Here is a 19,910-nt window from a genome sequence, read left to right on the forward strand (position 1 = left end):
TTTGTGTTAGCGATGGGAGTTGGTGACATGTTATCATTGTGTGATTCAGTGAAATGAACTGGTGTTGGTTTAAAAAATTATATCAGCAGCCATTTGACTCTCTATTGGCTTCGTCCTTGTGTTATAACTGATGAGAATTGGAATTCTGGCTTCACATCATGGGAAAAAAAAAAAAAGTTGGAAGTTGAACTTTCCCCCCTCATTCTTGGGCAGATGGTATCATTCCTTAACAAGGGACATCGTCTTTACAAAAGACAAAAACTTCGACTTTACAACCTCAACTGTCAAAAATTTCCACTCAGGTTAGTCAAAGAATGCTCAATACCAACCACTAGAAAGCTTAACTAGGAAAGACAGGAACAATGTAGAATTCTCTGAAACAGAAACTTCTCAGCGACCAAGTACTGCTTGAATAGCAGCGCGTTGAGACTGCGTTAGATTCTGCGAATTCAAACGATGATCACACATGGAAATCTATGCGTTAAAGCAGAGAATGGATATTAAAACACATACAGGTAGAGTTTGATAGTCGTACCTGGCAGAGATGATCGAACAGATTTCTGTTGCTCGCGCAGAACTTCAAGAGAAAGTCCACCAGGTAGTTGGCCAGATTAACCTGTATTTCACGACAAGACATTTTAGAACGTCGGTCATAATATGCATAAACCAGACAACGAATCTAGGATGTAAGATCCATCAAATACCTCGTTTATAGGGTCATCAATACTTGAAAGGTCGTCGTCATCACCATCTTCCTGTTGAAGCTCGTAAGACATGCAAGAGTATGACCAAGCAAGTTATGATAGTCCATTATTTTCCTCTTTATTTAGCTTATCAATACTTTTCAGGGGAATGATCGGTATTCAATCCCATATATTTGCAGTAAAGGGAAAATAAAAAAGAAGATACAATCGCACCTCGTCTAATACTCTGGCCATCGCCTCAAACTGTGCATATCCTGGTCTGTCGGATGATACAGCAGCAGCTGCGCGTAAAATGTCTTTGTCACCATCCACTGGTTCCACTTCTTCCCACTCCGAATCATCCTACAAATATGAGTTTAAGGTGAAAAATCCTCAACCCTTCATGATACTGCAAATCCAACTAACTCAGAGAGATGTACCCTACCTCTTCATCACCAACCGGAGCTTGTTCTTGAATTTCAATCAAAGCATCAGCAAGCAAAGCCAGTATCTACAGTATGGAGGTAGTAAAGCGGATTTGTGAGATTGTTGAACACTATAATTTCTAGCTGGATCATGAAGGATATACTGTAGAACAGTAATAGCCACGAGTCATAAGTGACAATTTAATGACATTATTTGACCAAGAACAGGCAAGCGGTAATAAATCGATGTATGGCAGCAGAAATGTCAATTCCAAAGATTTGGCAACCATGATTAGAGATTAAGGTAAATATAGCAAAATTGCTTTCAAGACCATGTTCCACGTTCTCCTCGACAATGAATAAATCTTATAAACTGAGGAAATGGTCAAAACAATTACTTTCGCAGGAAGTGGCATCAAAGTCCACTGGTCTGGAGCTGACTTAGCCTTTGAGCGAGTGGTTATCCCTGTGGCAGACTTCACATGAAGTTCGATAAGCTAAGGAGCCAAGATGCTTCCAAATCAAAGTAAGCAGCAGAAATGAGAACCTGAATTAAGTGACCTTGGACATTAATTTTCCCCAATTCATCATGCATTGTGGAAAGTAAAAGAGCCAAAGCAGTGGTCGTCACTTTGATTTGGTATGATCCCTGAATCTCCCCTGCATTTTAAATTGCAGATTTGGGTAATATATCTAACATCCTTAAAAGCAAGAAGCATCCACATAAAAGGTTCGAGTAGATCCAGCTCATGGTCTAAAAGTATCACAAAAGTACAAGTCCATGGAACAATCCCACAGATTGCATAGGAGCAGCAGAGTCACTCTGGAGATGAACAGGACGTGCAGTTCAACTCCTACCTGGATCTCCAGTGCATTTTATTCCTAATAGTACCTCGTGTACTGTATAGGAATCCAAGAATCAGACTGAAAGAAAAAGTAGATAACTATCCCATACTCCTTATACAGGAGTGCAGCACTGCCACTTTAACCATGCTTGGACATCAGAATCTAGCAAGAAGCAGTTACCTTGCAGCTTTGTCCATTCAGACATCACATATGTGAAGGCATTATCATAACCTTCAGCAGGCACTCTCGTCAGCATGTCAATAAATTGTTGCACATTGGGAACACTTATGTGAACCTGCAATATTTTGAAGAATGACAACCAAGACACTGCCTAAGATTTTCAGAGATGAAAAGGTTAAAGATATTTTAAAGAAGCAAAGTGGCTTGTTTGAGAGGACCCTAATTAATGTAAAAGTTGGACTCAAAATATTGTTCTTGAATGGCATATTAGAATTTGCATTGCTTTAAATAGAGGCTTTGGGTGGACAGGTGCTGCTGGCGCACACAAATCACTCACTAGTTAACAAACCACCACTGTTACAGATTAATCAATGCTTTCTTGAAATGAATAATATCATACCAGATCAAAAAATTTTAAAATAAGGTGGAGGTGGAACCATATAGCACTATCATAGAGTTTTAAAGGATGAAATACCTTACCAATCTAGCAAATATCAGTATCAAGGAAGTTCTCAACCCAGCTATTTCAGCAGACTGCATGCGTCTGACCAGAGCAGCTGCCATGTCCCAGATATGTGGTGCCATTTGCTGTGGCAAGTGCAAAATAAGTGGCAGAATATAGTTCCCAACAAAAAGAGACCCAGAGCTTTCCAACGCAGGATCCAGAAGCCTGCATCATGTTACGAATAATAGATTTGAGACCCACAGTAAATACAAATGCACATGCAAAATCCAATAATTACTGAAACTGTGGAATGAGGTATTGCAACCAGGACATGACTTTCAAGTAATAGCCACTCATTCCATTATGTAAGTTCAAGATCAAAGCATTTCATTCCACATTGCAATTTACAGAACAAGTACTGAAGTAGTTAACGGGAGAAAAACCATTGAAGCTTGACCCCCATAGAGTTGGCCCAAATAACTTAAACTTTCATGTAGCTGCCATAAAACGAGTGCACATTGCAGAGTAAAGACATGTCACTGCAGTAGCGTTGTCACAGCCACATGCTGCTGTTTCACTCTACATTAAAAAAGTGAATAAAATTGATTCTTACAGTCAGCATTGTATCGTTAAATCTCTGAAAACCAGGATAATTGACATTCAACGATAAATTTTTATGAATTAAAGAACTAAACCAAAATACTTCAAAGCTGCATCTAACACGTATGCCGTTGGTTTTCTTCTATTTCTTTCTTTCTTTTTGGGTTGGCGATTTAAACCAAAACAACAAATACAAAAATGAAACATCGAAAAACTTCAACAACTCCAAAGAATTATCTCCACAATGCTGATCAATATAAAGCCAGAAAATTATAAGGGTACAAGAGAAAGGAAGTCTCCACAACCTCGAAGCTACATCTAGCAAAGATCTCATTGTGAACCCAGAATCACCACCCCAAGCAAGCACATCCTGTCTTCCCCCCGAGACAAAAGCAGCCAGGCAGTCCGTTGCGTTCTAATAAATGGCATTTGAATGCGGAAAGTTACTTAGATATAAAGAGAATGCAATCAGGGTCCTAGCAGACAGAGGACACAACCCATGAAACACTTGAGCACCTGCATTTCACCATGGTCTTCACTTTGAAGTGTTATATGAATGACAGCATCAAAACATGCGTCGTATATCAATTTCACTGCATCAATAGGAGAATTCTGTACATTGCAGCACCAACAGTAGCCAAGAATATATAACAATTAATAAAAATTATCAGCAGAAAATTAAAGTTAACATATCAGTGAGATAGGGAGGAATGAAAAATTAAACCTTAGAAATACCTTTAGTAGCATGGTCAACAGATCCAAGGATCCAGCAACTAAACCATCAGGTTGTTGTTGGGGCTAGTCGTTGCCATCAGGATATATCACAACCAACAAATAATTCAACCACTGTGATCAAGGCATGCTCAGATGCACCATAATAAAATGAAACCTATTAAAGTCCTACCTTATTTAGGACTGGACCTACAAAAGGTAGAACCCGGGAAATCAGTGGGTGGACGCAACCGGGAGAATTTTTTATTGCCTGGTCAAACATTTTATAGAAGAGAAAGAACAAGGGAAGTTCCAATCAGCAGAGATATAGACCAATATTAAAAGTATTATTTTGCCGATGGAGTCATCAAGCTTATTGTTTCAGCATAATGACTTGCTATAGAAAAGCACCAGGACTAATAAAAGTCGGATTAAAACCTTCTGACATTTTCAGAAAATTTTCTTTCTCAGCAGTCACTGTAGGAAGTAAAAGCATCTTGGCAAAAAAATATAGACTTTACCTTGGATATTCAAGTTTTTCAACATCGCAAGCACCGATTAAGTATGAAGTGATTGGAAACAGCTAAGTTTGGCAAGGACCACATCCATCAATTTTACAAATTTTTATTTAGATTCAAACCATCATATGGACTACCAATTAATGTACTTCATTAGTTACCAGCACCAATCCCACGGAAGCCACTAACCAAGCCTTACGTGCAGTGCCTAAATGCAGAGAAACTAGAATTTACAAGCATTTTATATGATTTTCTGACATTATCGTCATATTGCGATAGTAATCAAGAATGTAGGGAAAAAGAATCCCGCAAGGCCACGATCCTCACGATTCATCTCAGATGTCTGAAATAAAATCATATATTCTTGAGTATGGAGAAGTTGGAAATTTCAATGATTCAAAGCAGGTATTGGTAAATTTTCAGATGGAAAAAGTTGTGGATAAAACCAACACTCCACATTGATCAGCAGAAAACAAATTAGGTACAGCAGACGATTAATATACAAGGATATTGGAGTAGAATCAACAAGCCATTTTTTAGATAAGGGTTCACTTAATTAATGCTCTGTTCCTTACGTAGCAACTAACATAATAAACATCATACTCAATAACTGAAGATGATTGAGTGACATAATAAAGGAAATAATTATGAAATAAAGAACAAAAAACTTATCCAGACCAAATATCTAAAGACGACATTTCAAAATGTAGCTACCTCCAAAACCTCAAGTGCCTCGCCACTGACAAATGGATCTGAGATGTGAGATGCCCAAGTGTTCAAGAGGATGGGAGAAACATTAGGCTCCACAGCTGCTATAGCTTCGCAGCCTAAAGTAAAGGGAGGAAGCTAGTTTAATGGCATCCAACATGAAAGTGTAGATTGGAAGCAAAAAAATAAATAAGCAATACCTGCCATAATTGCTGCTCTGATTGTTTCAAGAACCAAGTGCAATGTCTCATCAGACGCCTGTGAAGAAAAAACAAGCAATGTTTGAGCTTGAACATCAGAATAAAATTTATGGAAAGCATACTAGCTAGTCTTACTTGACTAAGGAGATTTGTAAGTGATGAAAGCAATCCTATTACGTGAGGGAGAACATTTCCTTCATTTGCCTTGGTAAGGAGTAGAGAAAGGGCATGGCACGCACCTACTTTGACAGGTGGGGGCCTGTTAAGAGAGTAGTATTACCATTAGACAACTCAAAATTTCTTTCCCAAATCAAATTGTTGAATAAAATCACTTACACATCCATGCTAACTGTTGTAATAGCTGCATACAGAAAATTATCAAGAACTCCACGACTGATCTGAATGGTACGAAAAGTAAGTAAGAAAATACTCATAGCTGACATGACCTAGTAATTTACAAAGGAATTAGAATAATTACCACAGAGGAGAACTTAGCAACTGACACAAAAATACGTGCATATAGAAATGGATATTCATGTACCCCTGTTACCAAAAAAAGAAAAGCTCTGTCTATTCCCCGAATAACAGAAAAGTAGGAAGAGGAGCTAAGGACAGAACGTTCACCAGCCCCGATGTCCTCAGAGATCATCTGCTCAATCAAGCTTCCTATGTTGCCACTTGCCAATCCAGAAACCTGTCACAACACATCATCAGAAAAGACAAAATAACACTCAAAATGAATTACTTTAACATGCACAACAAAGCGATCACTGTGTTCACTGGAATGTAATTAAATGAAAAAGATGGTGCCCACACACACGCATGAGAGAGAGAGAGAGAGAGAGAGAGAGAGAGAGAGAGAGAGAGGAACAAACCTCAGCTTCAAGCAATTGGTCAGACAGTGACGCCAAGGCAAAAAGAATGGCCTCCCTCATCTGAAAAGAAAAATGAATTACTACAGGAATTAAAGGGTGAATGAAGAAAGCAAAATAGAGATAGTATGTAAGTGAAAGGACATGGACCCTAATTAGAGTTGAGAATATAAGAAAGGTCCTTTCCAAGAAAATACTGTGCAAAGAAAGGATGACCACATGACCAATTAGGAAAAGAACATCACTATAGTATAGCATTGCTCATCTCTTCATGTCATAAATTTCTATGATTTTCCTCTCAAGGTTCAGAAAGACAATTTTCCTATCCTATTGGGTTGTATCTATTTTGCTTTTAACTACTATAAAGCAGGTTAAGGAAGATATTTGTAAAAGCTCACATCGTTGTTTGCTGTAAAATGCAATTTGTTACCTACTAACAAAGAGGGTGCAAAGTTGTGATGTAAAACAAAGAGACAACATACTCTTATCACTCACAAATAATTAAGACCCACCACATTAACAAAGTAAATTACTTCTCTAACAAGAAACAAAGAATAAAAAGAAAAGAGCTTTAATATTACTCTCCACCAATCAGTAGAACCAGCACTTTTGTCATGTACAGACTCAGCAAATCGTCTTTTTGCAGCCTCAATAATGGCATCAACACCTTCTCTGCCACAGGAACTAACCACCTCTTCTAGCAAAAGTGCACCTGCAGACAACAGATCAGGGGATCCAACTGTAAAGTTTATCTAACTACGGTAACAATCATATATGGAACATCAGATTCAAGTATCCTACAGTATCAAAAATTTAGTGAAGGCATGAAAGAAACGGCTAGGTCTTTCTTGCAACTGAAAGTAGCTGACGCTGTGTAGTTGATACAATTTATAACCAAAACGCCATCATTATCCCCACTCATTTAACCACACAATACTAACAATGGCAAATGTAACAGTACTCGAGGGATAAATATTATATATATAGGCTTCATTATACATCAATTCCATTATTATTATGTCACACGATATATTTTAAACAGAAGTTTAGCATGGAACACAGCCTTGTTTGTCACTTTTTACATTTGCAAATATGGGATTCTACAGCGTGTATGCTATGTGCATATAACTATATAAATCATACTTGTTCCAAATAAATAATTTACAGGACTCCACCCTTTCTTTGTCACTTTTTATAATAGTAACATTTTCATGAAGTGATCCATGCTCTAGGGAACTTTGGTTTGACCCATTGATGCAAGAGACACAGATGAGTGTCTACTGTTTCTCCTTTAATTTCTCATATTATATCCCAATATAGTTTCTTATGACAAACTGAGCTTATGCAGAATCAACAGAAAAGGTAGGAAGATCTTTTTACTCCACTGGGTGGACACTCATGCAATCAACTTTTTCAAGTTCTGTAAACACTGAAAGGCACAAGTAGAGTGAAAAGATGGATATATGACATTGCTTTCAGTTTGCATAGTTGACAAAAATCTTAACACAACAGCACTTAAGTGACAAAAGTTATGCCAGACCCAAGACCCAGCATGGACAGCCACTTATCCTATAACTCTAAATCATTGTAGATGACATGATCCTTGTAATATAGAGGAACATTTGCTCAAGCTCAAGTACCATAATATAGTATAAGAGTCAATTTACCAGCGTTCTACAATTTTACATTATAAGGTTGGAAAAATATGAACAGCTTACCAGAAACACGACAGCTATAAGTAAGATCGTCCTCATTAGCCACGAATTCATTGGCATCCTCGGACCAAGTATGGACCTAGAGAAACGCAAACACAAAGACAAGTACTTAATTTAATCTGTACTAATAGAGATCATATAATTGGTACTACTGAGGTATCATGAAGCTGAAGGATCTCTAGAGATTGAAGTTTTCTTTTGAAATCACACCCAGATAGATGATTATATGGAAAAAGTGTATGGCATCTGCCTAGGTTTAAGCAGGAAATGCACAAATTGTATGATACCTGTTGTTCTGTCATTTGCAGGAAAGCCAGAGTGTAATATACCAACTCGTTGATATTATTCATCATAACCTACAGGGACAAATTCTCAAATATACAACATGGAAAAAATAACAGCAAAAGAAATATCTAACAGCCACGGGGTGTTTGGGTTGGCAAACCTTAACAAACTTCCTGCTGCCCACAATAGTCAATAGAAATTCAAACAACTGCAAAATCAAATGATGAAAATGAGATTTGAAGTCAAATGATAAATATGTACGCAAGACACAAGAGAAAAATACATGAAAATAGAAAATTGGCTCTTGCACAACAGGGGCTTTGATTGACCTACTACATTTTGAATAATTAGGATGTTTGTTGATATTTCTCCATGTGAAGTCAAAGATGAGACACTCCACCAACTTTTTCTCCATTATTCATGTCTCTCACGAGATAGCAAGTTTGGGAATGAGGAAGTCAGGACATTGAAATGTCTAGACATGTAAAAGTTAACAATAACATAGAAAAGATCCATGCATCGCTTGTACTAGGAGAATTCTTACAATAAACACGAATGTTGTGCTAATACTATAATCCAGAAACTATTCCATACACAAAGACAGTAACCTGAATGATAAAGGAATCAAGGCTCTTTTCTGCACCATCCGAGTCATATCTTCCCTCATAAGGATCTTCTTGACCTTCAATTGATGATTGCGAATACACCATAAGAGTGGATACAAATGTTTGCCACAACGGTCCCATGATAACTGCATGAGAAAAGAACATGTGAGTCAGTCAACAGAGAATCAGAAGAGCTGACAAAGCTAAAAGATACAATCACAAGATAACTTTAAGTAACATACCCACAAATTCACCTACACCAATGCTGGAAAAATTCTGAATTAGCTGTTTTAAGCACTTAAGAACCTGGGTGGAGAGATGCAGAATATACACAACAGTTAATTGCTCCTTCAACTCAAGAAGATACACATCCGATCCAACATATGTCATGCCATTTCCAAACTGACCTCCATTCTAATGCTCCAATCATCAGGATCTTCTGATGGCACTGGCTCTCTTAAGATAATATTAAACTCATCCATCCATGGTTTGAGAAAAGAATTTACCATCTCATTGGTCTCACTCTGGAAAAAAGAATAAACACTCCCCAGATCAGATAACCAACAACAGAGTTAAAACTAGTTCTAGCATATTCCAAATGATGAGAAAACAAATGAGAGGTCCATTATTACCTTATAAACACCACTCATAGCCCCCAGCACAGAGACACAAGAATAAACTATGGAAAGGGCCTTTGCACGCAAATGTTTGTCATAAATCTGTAACAAATTCACAAGAAGCAAAAGACATTATAGAGACAGAAGATGTTTCTTATTTCATCATCTTTTGAGAGAAACATGCCTTTTAATTCCCAAGGAATTAATGAAAGCCCTAAATGAAGTGACGGAAGTCAGAGAACTTTAATCACCTTAAACATAGGAGGGAAGTTCAAAAATCTTTTTGATTTTTGTAAATTACAAGTCCCAGCATCAAATTTAGAGAGAAGATCACATGCTTGCTCATAAGCACTCTTTGGCTTCTTAATATTCGTAAAACACAAGATTCAAAGGTTTATAAGTTATATATTTCGCACGAAGAATTAATACTTGCCTGCAACTAACCATATGCAAATGGAGTCATCAAAAAGTTGACAAGCAAAGTAGCCCAATGACACTATCACATTTGAACAAGAAAAAACATCATACAGGCATACGCTAACAGTAGAGGCAAGCAACACAACAACAACAGCTACTGTAATCCATAACCAATTCTAGAAACACTGGTATTTGCTGATCAAATTGAAGATCTACAAGCTATGAAAATCAGTTAAATTAAGGTAAACTCTGAAATGCATGCATCCACAATTGCAACAGGAATTTTGAAAGCTAAGCTCAATGGACAGAGCGTCCCACTGGTCCCTATTTCAAACTCCAAAAAGTCCCTACTAATTAAAAACCAAAAACGGCAAAAGTTTGAGAACAATTTGAAGCAGAACATACAACAAAACAAACCTGAGCTGAAGATACAATCTTATGCAAAGTAGGGAACAAGATAGGAACTAATGTGGGCACCATTGTATCATCAAGATCTCCAGACAGAAGCGACAGGCATTTGAGAGCCCCTTGCACTACAACATTTAGCAAACTCCTTTATGTCGATCAAAAGTTCATAAGACTAGGAGTAACAAAATTTACAAAAAGAAAGAACAACAAATCAGAAACTTTATAGAACTTCCAAAGTAACTATAATTCTTTGTCTAAAATTGCTATGAGATTGCAATTGGATCAACGTATAACCTCAAAAGTATTATCCAGTAGAAGCTTTTAAAATTCAAAAATATTCACGAAATATGTCTCCTAGTTTGATGGATAATTAACAACTCAGAAGCCCACAGCATACAGGTAAGCGAAAAGGATTCACGTAAATATGATGACGGTGAGAAAATGGAACACTCTACCTCGTTTCATGTTAGTTTGATCATTAATCAGCTTCAGAAGGTTAGGCAATAACTCAGGCCAATCCTCTGGCCAATCATAAACTGCGATGGATGCAACTGCCATACTAACTGCCGTGCAAATTTTTCTGTGAGAGTCATCCAGCGTCATCAGAAGATATTTGCGTATAACTACCTGATAATTGATCAATAATGTTATTAGCTTAGACATTCAAAACATGGCGGCTATCGGTTAAATATCATCATCGAACTAACAATTGGTTCATCATCTTAGATCTTCCAAAAACACATGCTGAAACAAGTATTTCATCCATGTCCAACATGCATATCACAGTTATTAGAGACATAGAGGCACCCCACCTCGACCAAGAGGGGGAACAGAGTCCATTGTTTGATTAAGTGAGAACTTTGTTCACCTAAAGAAGTGAATAGAGGAGACAGAAGCAATCAATGTGATTGGTCAACCTGAACTTTGATCAAGGACGGCATTGTTCACGCATCCACTCTAAATCTACAACCAACTAAAGACATCATCTCCCAAAAACAGCCCCATCTGCATTCAATCATCTCACCACTTGCAAAGCAACATTGACAATTGAAGAACCCTAACTCATGACTCAACCTATGACATCTACAAGAAATGGATTAACGCAGTTTTGCACTATTGCACCAATGACCATGGCATTTCTGTCCCAATCTCTTTGTTACCACCACAGGTATTGCAAGCAAAAAACTTCTGCTCTATTGTTCCTTAAATCTTTGCTCATTGGGTCAGGTGGAAGATTCACCAGACAAGCCAAAAAGATCGAAGTAGACTCACCTGTCCTTGGGCCTAAAACTCAAGAAATCTAGTAACAATACTCTAGCACCTTCTTTAAACAGTAATGCCTCTTCAACTCACGCTAGTAGGTTGGTAAAACTAATAAAAAATTCTAGACATGAATGGTTTGGTGGACCTACTCACAGAAAAGAAAATGTTGCACAATCTGGGAAACCTTCTAAATGAGAAGCTAAAAGGACAAAATATGAGTTTATTAAGAAGGGTTATCTAGAAAAGAACAAGAAATAAGTCTACACCATTGGATCGACTAAAGATTACCTTTTCGTCACTTGAAACCGCAGGATGCTCAAAAGAATCCTCACCTTCTTGCCAGTGTTTCTTGATGAACTGCTTCAGCAGGACAGCAGCTAGGTAGAGGTACGTTAATTGTTCACAACATAACTGCCCAAATAGAAGTTACAATACGTACTGGATAACTAGAAGCAGAGAAGACAAACTATGCTGGAACAGGATGCAAGGTTTAAGGTCTCGTGTTCTTCATACAGAATCACTCTCCTTATGAATAAGTTAAAAAGTAATTTTGCGTTCCTGTCAAAATCTATAATAATATTCAAAATTTCAAATGATTATGAAAAATTCACATGCGAATGTACGTGTCAATGATTGCATGTTATGAAAGTATCAGGTATTTCAGATTCAAAAGAATTCACAATGTGTGAGCCACAAGATACAAAAAGAAGGCAAAAAAAAAAAGTTACAAGACATTCCAAACACACCCGAACTAATTAGCTAATTAACTAAAATGACATGTATTTAGCTAATTCCGAAGTACAGACAAGATGATGATGATAAAATAAACTAGCATGTGATGCAAGTACTAATATAAGGATATCTGGCGCAATCCAAACGGGAGCTCCCGGTTGGCTGCGACTTTTGATAATGCACTTCCAAAACCTGTAAAGTTCAAAAGATAAATGCTACCAATACAGAACCTCAAATGATGAAAGCTACATAAATTACTTAAAAGCTAGAGTGAGGAAATAAACACAGCACGGAAGTTTTGCTCCTTCTATTAGCTGATAGTTAAAACTTAGGCAGGTCAATCATCTGCAAGATTAAGAAAGACAAAACTACGACATCACCAAAAAGGAATCTTATTTATTTAGCAAAATAGTTAGCATTCTTTTTCTAAAGATGTTTGGCTAAATGAATCCTTTTAGTTGTAGGATCCATAAACCGAATGCTTCATTTGCCTTCTTATGTTATGGCTGCCCCTTTGACATGAGCCACTTACACTTGTGTCTCTTGACTTACATCTAGGTATACTTGTTACCCACTAAAATTCTATAACTTCCCTAGCAGAAGGATTACCAGAATCATTTGCCTTCTCAAGCAATACCTTCCCCATTTGACATAAGCTGCTTACAACTATGTCTCTTGACCTTTAATGAGGTATACATATTTCCACAAAAATACTATCACTTCCCTAGCAGTGACCTACTTACTAGAATTCCTAGCTCTCCACGCCAACGGTGCAGAAGAACACGTGTGCTGAACAGTGGACCTACAAAGCAAACATAATCTGCTGTACTTATAACCATGGACACGGCAATGCTGATATCTCTTCCCATATTTCTCCTAGGAGTTTTCACCCCCCTCGCACGATGCCCAGCACAACATCTCGACAATTTGACACATGCTCTATTCAAAATCACACGGATTCTCGACGTCTTCTTGCCACACGACAACTTTTATATCTCTTCCCATGTCTCTCCTGGGAGTTAATAATTCATAACCGCCCCCACGCACGATGCCCAGCACAATAACATCTCGACAATTTGACCCATCCTCCATTAAAAAAATGCACAGATTCTCGACGTTTTCTTGCCACGGCTAGTTCACACTTCTATGGCACGTTAAAACGCTAAACAAACGCGGTAAATCATCCCCCAGCAGACTGCATCGACACCCACAGACAACCGATGCTCGAACTCATCCACCCGACCATTCTCGAATGGTGTCAATTCAACGAACACCAGGCAGGCGAAAGCCAGCAACGGGGCGAACAACTTCCGTACAACAACAGACGACAAGTAATGAGAGACAAAAGGAGAGTAGCGATCATTCACCAGATTGCAAGGACGCTTGCTGAAGCGAGGCCTCGGCGAAGGCGCGGACGTCGTGGTTGGGGTCGAGAGTTGCGGACAAGCAGCTCAGCAGCCACTGCTGATCCTGATCGACCGCCGATGACGCCATCAACCGGAAGAACAGGAGGAAGAAAATTCGTACAAGACGGATGGAACTTCAGCTGTTCCTTCCGATTTCGCCTCCTCTTCCGTCGAACGAGGTTGGTGGGGGGGGGGGGGGGGGTCTTGTCGCTTCTCCGGCGAAGGAATCGCCGCGGAGGAGGGCGGCAGCGGTTTTGCCGGGGGGATCGTTTTGGCGGGGGTTTTGGAAATGGCGAAGGGGAGTGGGAGCGATGTTTTTACTTAGGGTTCGGATTCAAAAAAAGAAAAAAAAAATTTTGAATTTTTTTATTTTTTTAGGAGTACAAAGTTTATGAATTTATGTTGTCGGAGTGGGGCCCTTGCTTTTGTTTTGCGGTCGGACCGGGGCCGGGACCGGGATCATGATGATGTCCGGCGTCCGGTTTTTGCAGATTTTCATTTAGTTTTTTGCAAAAATTATGAAAATGGTATGTGTGATTTATGCACATAATTATGAGTGAGTGTGGAACTACCGCAAAATAAGCATGGAACTAAAAAAGTAGGATTAATATTTGGGTTCGCTGCTGTTATAATAAAATAAAAAAAAACTAACTCAACCTCGTATCCAAGTCCCTTGCAAACTTATACGAACTTATGTCAAGAAAAATACCAAAAAAGTTATAAACTTTTCGATTGGATCAATTTAGTCCTAAACCTTTTTTGCATTAGTGTCAATTGAGTCGATCCGGCCAATTTTGTCAAGTAATTGCTGACGTATACGCCAATCGTCCCATATGGTATGGCCGATGTTGACGTCAACAATTTTTAATAATTTTTTTTTCCTTTCATCAAGTTGTCGGCCGCTGGTGAGTCCTAGGTGAGGCGGCCCTCACCAGCGTCCGACAAGGGCTTGCTAGCCCTCATTTAGCGGTTGGAGAGGATCGCCGACCAAATTGAAAGGAAAAAAAAAGAAGGAAAAAAACCAAAAAATTATTAAAAATTTCTAGGCCAGCGTTGACCGGTGGTTGCGCAACGTAAGAAGGCCGGCGTCCACGTTAGTGATTTTCAGTCAAATTTAGCAAGATTGACTCAATTTACGCAAATACAAAAGGTTTAGAACTAAATTAGTCTAATTAAGTATAGGATTGAATTGGTTTTTTAGTACTTTCCCCAACTTATGCTTTAATGATCTCACACGGTACAATTTCATTCACGAGTAACGGAGGTCATTGCTTGCTTTTTGGCTTTACTTGTTCGCTCAATTAGGGTGCACACCCACTCAAATGTTTGGCCATTGCACCCTCGAAGCTACAGGTCTTCGGTTCAAGGCATGGATGAAGAGCATGTACAATAACCCTAAGGTTGGCAACGATTGTTCGGGGTGTTTGAGGATTTTCAACGCAAAAATTTAGAGGTTCTCCTTCCGAATCTTATCAATTTTGTGCAAATTGCTTTAGGTTGGAGCTACTTGCATAGATCAAAGATCTTGACTTAATTAGTTCATGGTGCTTGTAGGGTATTTCATGGGAAGCCAAATTTTTATGCGCATACCCCCGAACTATTTAAAAAAAAGTATGCGCAACAATTTCAAGTAAATTGTATATGCGCTTCACGTGTACAAGTAGCCGGACCTCTGGTCTTTAAGAAAGCATACTTCAAATTCAACTAAAGTGTTATCTCGTCTCATCTTGACCTAAAATTCTTATTCTCCTTCGTATTTACATGTCTCCATTGACTATTCTTCATGGATGGACATGGACAACATCGAAAACTCAAAGCCAACATAAAAATTCTCCCTTCTTGCTTTATATCAGTAGGAATAGTTACAACAACATATATTTAAGCATAGACGAAGGAAAATGGACACTACAAGTGCCATAAATTTTGCATTACGCTCACTTATAGTGTCAAACTTTTCGCCGAATCATTAAAGTGTTAAATCCGAAAAAAAAATGATAACTTAAATGCTTCCGATGACAAATTCATGCCAAAAGTCCTACGTGATATCTATAATAAAATGCTTATTTGTACATAACTTTTGTACTATAAAAGTAAGTCCAACGGAGACTCTCTCACTCTAAACCGCCGCGCGGTTCTTCCTCTCAAATGTTGATTTGATTCCTCTTTCTTCATTCCGATGACTTAGACAATCTCCCTCTGAAATTTCGATCGCTCGCTCACAAGCCGTCTCCGTATCTCTCACTCCGTCGACATTGTCACCGTCTCTCACTCGCATGCTCAATTGGTGCGGGAAAAAAAGTTGGGCTTGGTGATTGGAGGAAAAATTAGGACTCGATGGTTTTGGGGGAAAGGTAGGGCTCAGTTCTGGAAGGAACAAATTAAGGCTCAACGCCATAGGGAGGAATCTTGCAAAAGAAAATGTGAATATTTTATTGTGGTTTGCACTTCAAGCATTCTTTATACCTGGCGCATCTATGGAATTTTCTTGGACTTCTCCGCCTACAATAACAATAATATTCACCTTTGTCTTCGCTTTGTTGAAAGGAATTTGAGCCGTTTGTCCTTGTTCTGCTCTTCATTGCAAGATTTGGGTGCTTAATTTCGTGGGAAACGGAATCGAATTAGGTTTTGAGAAGTGTTGTGTTCGATTTAGGGTTTGAGATGCCCCTAGTCCGAATTAGGGTTTTATTTGGGCAAAAATATATAGACGACGTCGTTTGGCCTATTAATGCTGGCTGGGCACACCAGCGAGCCATGTCGATTAGGGAAATTGATTAAATATTGCCACGTCAAATTTTTGACATCCTCAATTGGAGTCGATACTTAAATGATCCTTTTTTAAAAAAAGTGGCACTTAAGTGATTCAACGAAAAGTTTTGACACGAAAATAAGCGTCATATAAAAAGTATTTTTTTTCTCCGTAGACAATAAACAACATTAATGAACAAGTACAGACGCAACATATCTAGCATAAGAACTTAGATGGGGTTTAATGGACACCAGTTAGAAATAGCAAAGATTAAACCCACAAAAAAACAGAACACACATGAGAAAATCTGTCACTCCCATTTGGTCCTCACTTGGTGAGTGTGCTTGAAGTCATAAGCCAACACCAAAGTCCCATCCATTCTCTTCAGCACTAGGGGTGAGCAACTTGGACCGCCCAAACCCGGACCGGACCGGACCGACGGGTTTGGTCCGGTTCTCGGGATTATCGGCCCGGTTCCCGGTTCCTAAAAGCGGAACCGATTTTCGGGCGGTCCGGTTCCCGGTTCCAAGGGGGAACCGGACCGGACCGACTATTTAATATATATTTTTTGTTATTTTTTTCTTTAAAAAAATTAATAAAATGTGAACTAAACTCTAAGTGAACTTCATTATCATAAATTCATTGATAAAAATTAGTAAAATGCGAATGAAACCCTAAGTGAACTTCATTGACATAATTTCATTGATAAAAATTAGTAAAATGTGAACCAAACCTTAAGTGTTTAACCAAAAAAAAAAAAAACTAAACTCTAAGTGACCGATTCCATTGGACCGGATCGGAACCGGACCGGACCGCCGAGAACCAACCGGTCCGGTCCGCGGTTCCCAAATTTGGGAACCGGTTCTCTCGGTCCGGTTCCCGGTTCCACCTTGGAACCGGATCGGACCGGAAACCGATCACCCCTATTTAGCACAAAACTCTCCACCAACATATAAAAGCCAAACCTCTGCCAACCCTGGCTCAACCCGCTCTGGATGAACTCCTCCACTCTCTTCACCCTCACTCTCTTCTCTACCTCCTTCACCCAACCCCACTCTCTCTTCCTCCCACCTCATCCTTCCCACAATGGCCATGCTCAGTCTTATCACTCCTGTCCTACTGCTAAACCACATCACTCCATCATTAACATTGTCCTCCCCAGCTTCCTCACCAAACACCCTAACGGCCTCCTTCTGAATCAGCAAATCCACTTCCACATCATTGCCTTCATTGGCATAATTGTCACATGCATGGACCTGTTCCCACCTCTGTTGCAGTGTCATCTCGCAGAACGCCGATGCCTTGATCTGGTCCCCGGCCTTCCCATCCTTGACAAACATGAGCGGGCAGTACCACTTCCCCACCACCACTGGGTCCAAGCTCTTCCGGTCGATCGGGACGTCGAGGCTTGGGAGCTTTGACCTCTGCGAGTCATTGACTCCCGACGCATCGTTGTCCAAGGAGAAGTTTTTGGGTGTTTTGCCATGAAGGGCCCAGCCTTTCCTCTTCAAGAATCTCGGAGGGTACCAATGGACCTTGTGTTGAAGCCGCTGGACCTGTTCATAGTCTCGTCCCGGTAGATCACAAACTGCTGGTATATGTCGTCAAGATTCAACGGGCTAGGTTTCTTGTCTCGAATGTGGCGGAAGCACAAACAGTTGCCTTCGTCTTTTTCCTTCGAATTAGCGTGCGCTTCCCTACATGGCCATTCAAGATAGAATAATTTAGAATTTTTGAGGAATGAATGATTTAGGCTTTTTGAGGAATGCCATTAAACTAAATCATGCAATAAGCAGCTAAACTTTTACTAAAACCTATTTGCTAAGTGGCGTGGTAAGTTCTGTAACTTCAACTATTGCAACAAAAACTAGTTCTTGCATAGTTTATTTCACATCCCCACATTATCCATCAATAATATCCCCTTATCCTATTAGCAGATATCAACATATTCATCACCTAACTCAAGAACAGACAGAGGAAGTGAAACTATTCAAAGTACTTAGAAAGATCATACCCTTTATGCTTCCCGCGACGCTGAATCACGTAGTACTGATTGACAAGGGCAGGTTGACGACTGGGATCAGGAACACCTCATCTTTGTGTTGGGATTTTGGCATCCAAATCCCATAGAATTGAATGAAAAGTGTGTGGATGAAAGTGTCCCACATTGAATAGAAGAGAGATGGGAGATGGGTTCAAATAGTTGAGCATCACAAATGGGTTTGGGCCCCAAGGGGTATCCCACTTTTGTGGAAGGGAGAGGACCTACGCCAAGCTAGGTCGGTTCCCCCCGCGCGCCGCCGCCGCCGTCCGTCTGGCCGGTTCGGTTCCGGGTCCATTCTCTATCGGTTTTTATTTTTTTTGAACAGACACGTTGTTAGAAATTAATTAATTATTTATTTTTTGGACAAACAAACATGTCTGTTCGTGAGGTTCGGTTCGCCCGAACGAAAACCGAAGCGCCTTCGCTACTGTTCATGAACCCTCGTAACTCTTCATTTTCGCCACTTTAATATGACTGAACAGTTAGTTCGATAGCCACTTTAATATGACTGAACAGTTAGTTCGATATAGTGACATTTTTCGTGACATCGGCATTCCCGCGAGGCATTTTCCCGACGCACTCTACGCATGTTCACTTCATCATTGTCATTTTGTGCGATTATTCTGCAAAATTGCGTTCGTAGGAGTCCTCCGAATACGTACCGCTTCGGAGGAACGAGATCCGTTCTATCCTGGGAGACGATTGTCCGATATCCTCGGGTACTGATTGAGGGGCCATATTTGTCTTAAGGACACGACGTTATTTCGTTGGGCTCGGATCAACATTCTGCTTATTTGGTTGTACTGCTTTCAGGTTAGTTTTCCTAACGTTTGATTTTAATTTCGAGTATACGAACTTAGCCGACAACACTTTGTTGACTTTTGTGCTCGGGCCTGTGTACCGGACGGTGAGGTCCTTGTTTTGAGGGAAGGGGAATTTGTCGAGCTGCCTGTCCTTGTACAGCCCGAAGCAACAGCAATGGGCTTCCTCGTCCTCGATCACCAGGTATCCAGAGCCCGGCCCCGCCGGCGGAAACTCCGCAAGGGCCTCGGGGGTGATTCCGGTACATGGACAGAGGCCGCGTCACATACATTTTCGAAAAAAGAAACTTCGGTATTTTAGCACGCAGTCTTAAAATGTTGAAGATTGGTTCAATTGTGTGAGAAACATTAGTTTCTTGAATTCATGCTACTATAAGTGAGAAGGTGGTCTGCGACGTGAAGGATCAAAATTTCTCTCTCGGTTACGTGGACGGTCGTGATCAGCTCGGTTGACCCCATGAAAATGATTGGATGTTTTAGCCAGCACGCAAGCAATCACAAGCTAGAGCAGATATTTTTATTAGGATGAAATATCATAGCGTCCCGTGCTGGGCTCATCTTCCTTCAACTTGGCTACTTTTCTTATTCTCGATGGTCCTTGAAAATTCCAAAGTAGGTTTGCTTGGTCTTTAGGGTTTCTCATTTTCGATTAGTTTTGTT

General features: G+C 39.6%; 1 protein-coding gene and 1 pseudogene across 3 annotated transcripts; both read right to left on the reverse strand.

The window, feature by feature from the left end:
• Positions 1-177: 177 nt before the first annotated feature.
• Positions 178-13,976, reverse strand: LOC115672097 (uncharacterized). Of its 3 annotated transcripts, XM_030593866.2 has the most exons (33): positions 13,598-13,973; positions 12,361-12,422; positions 11,787-11,879; positions 10,691-10,862; positions 10,245-10,360; positions 9,426-9,512; positions 9,201-9,317; positions 9,036-9,099; positions 8,797-8,939; positions 8,349-8,396; positions 8,191-8,259; positions 7,907-7,982; positions 6,770-6,900; positions 6,192-6,251; positions 5,941-6,010; positions 5,795-5,859; positions 5,653-5,714; positions 5,452-5,575; positions 5,317-5,374; positions 5,123-5,235; positions 4,084-4,161; positions 3,915-3,977; positions 3,696-3,791; positions 3,485-3,594; positions 2,615-2,804; positions 2,135-2,249; positions 1,656-1,768; positions 1,507-1,584; positions 1,129-1,194; positions 918-1,046; positions 705-755; positions 536-616; positions 178-441 (listed from the first exon to the last, which is right to left on the reverse strand). In XM_030593866.2, exons 1-33 carry the CDS (start codon positions 13,722-13,724, stop codon positions 391-393), a joined length of 3,078 nt encoding a protein of 1,025 aa, XP_030449726.1. In that variant the 5' UTR covers positions 13,725-13,973; the 3' UTR covers positions 178-390. The 3 variants fall into 3 exon arrangements, 2 of the variants coding, with proteins under 2 accessions (XP_030449726.1, XP_056165371.1); XM_056309396.1 differs by lacking the exons at positions 11,787-11,879; positions 12,361-12,422; positions 13,598-13,973 and having other exon boundaries at positions 10,245-10,407; positions 10,691-10,819; XR_004004684.2 differs by lacking the exons at positions 178-441; positions 536-616; positions 705-755; positions 918-1,046 and having other exon boundaries at positions 1,507-1,574; positions 13,598-13,976.
• Positions 13,977-16,568: 2,592 nt separating this feature from the next.
• On the reverse strand, positions 16,569-19,522 carry LOC115672103 (uncharacterized; annotated as a pseudogene).
• Between the last annotated feature and the right edge of the window lie 388 nt (positions 19,523-19,910).

This window comes from Syzygium oleosum, unplaced genomic scaffold, assembly GCF_021117445.2.
Source record: "Syzygium oleosum isolate NSW1041296 unplaced genomic scaffold, Sole_v2.1 Sole_v2.03, whole genome shotgun sequence".
Taxonomy (NCBI): domain Eukaryota; kingdom Viridiplantae; phylum Streptophyta; class Magnoliopsida; order Myrtales; family Myrtaceae; genus Syzygium; species Syzygium oleosum.

What these genes read in the sequence shown, in the direction of transcription:
- LOC115672097 (XM_030593866.2), bottom strand. Translation starts at nt 13,724, where the DNA reads ATGGCGTCATCGGCGGTCGATCAGGATCAGCAGTGGCTGCTGAGCTGC. An exon ending in ATTGGAGCATTAGAATGGAG is followed by an intron (nt 9,100 to 9,200) that starts GTCAGTTTGGAA and finishes CTCTCCACCCAG; the next exon opens with GTTCTTAAGTGCTTAAAACA. An exon ending in TGGCCAGAGTATTAGACGAG is followed by an intron (nt 756 to 917) that starts GTGCGATTGTAT and finishes GAGCTTCAACAG; the next exon opens with GAAGATGGTGATGACGACGA.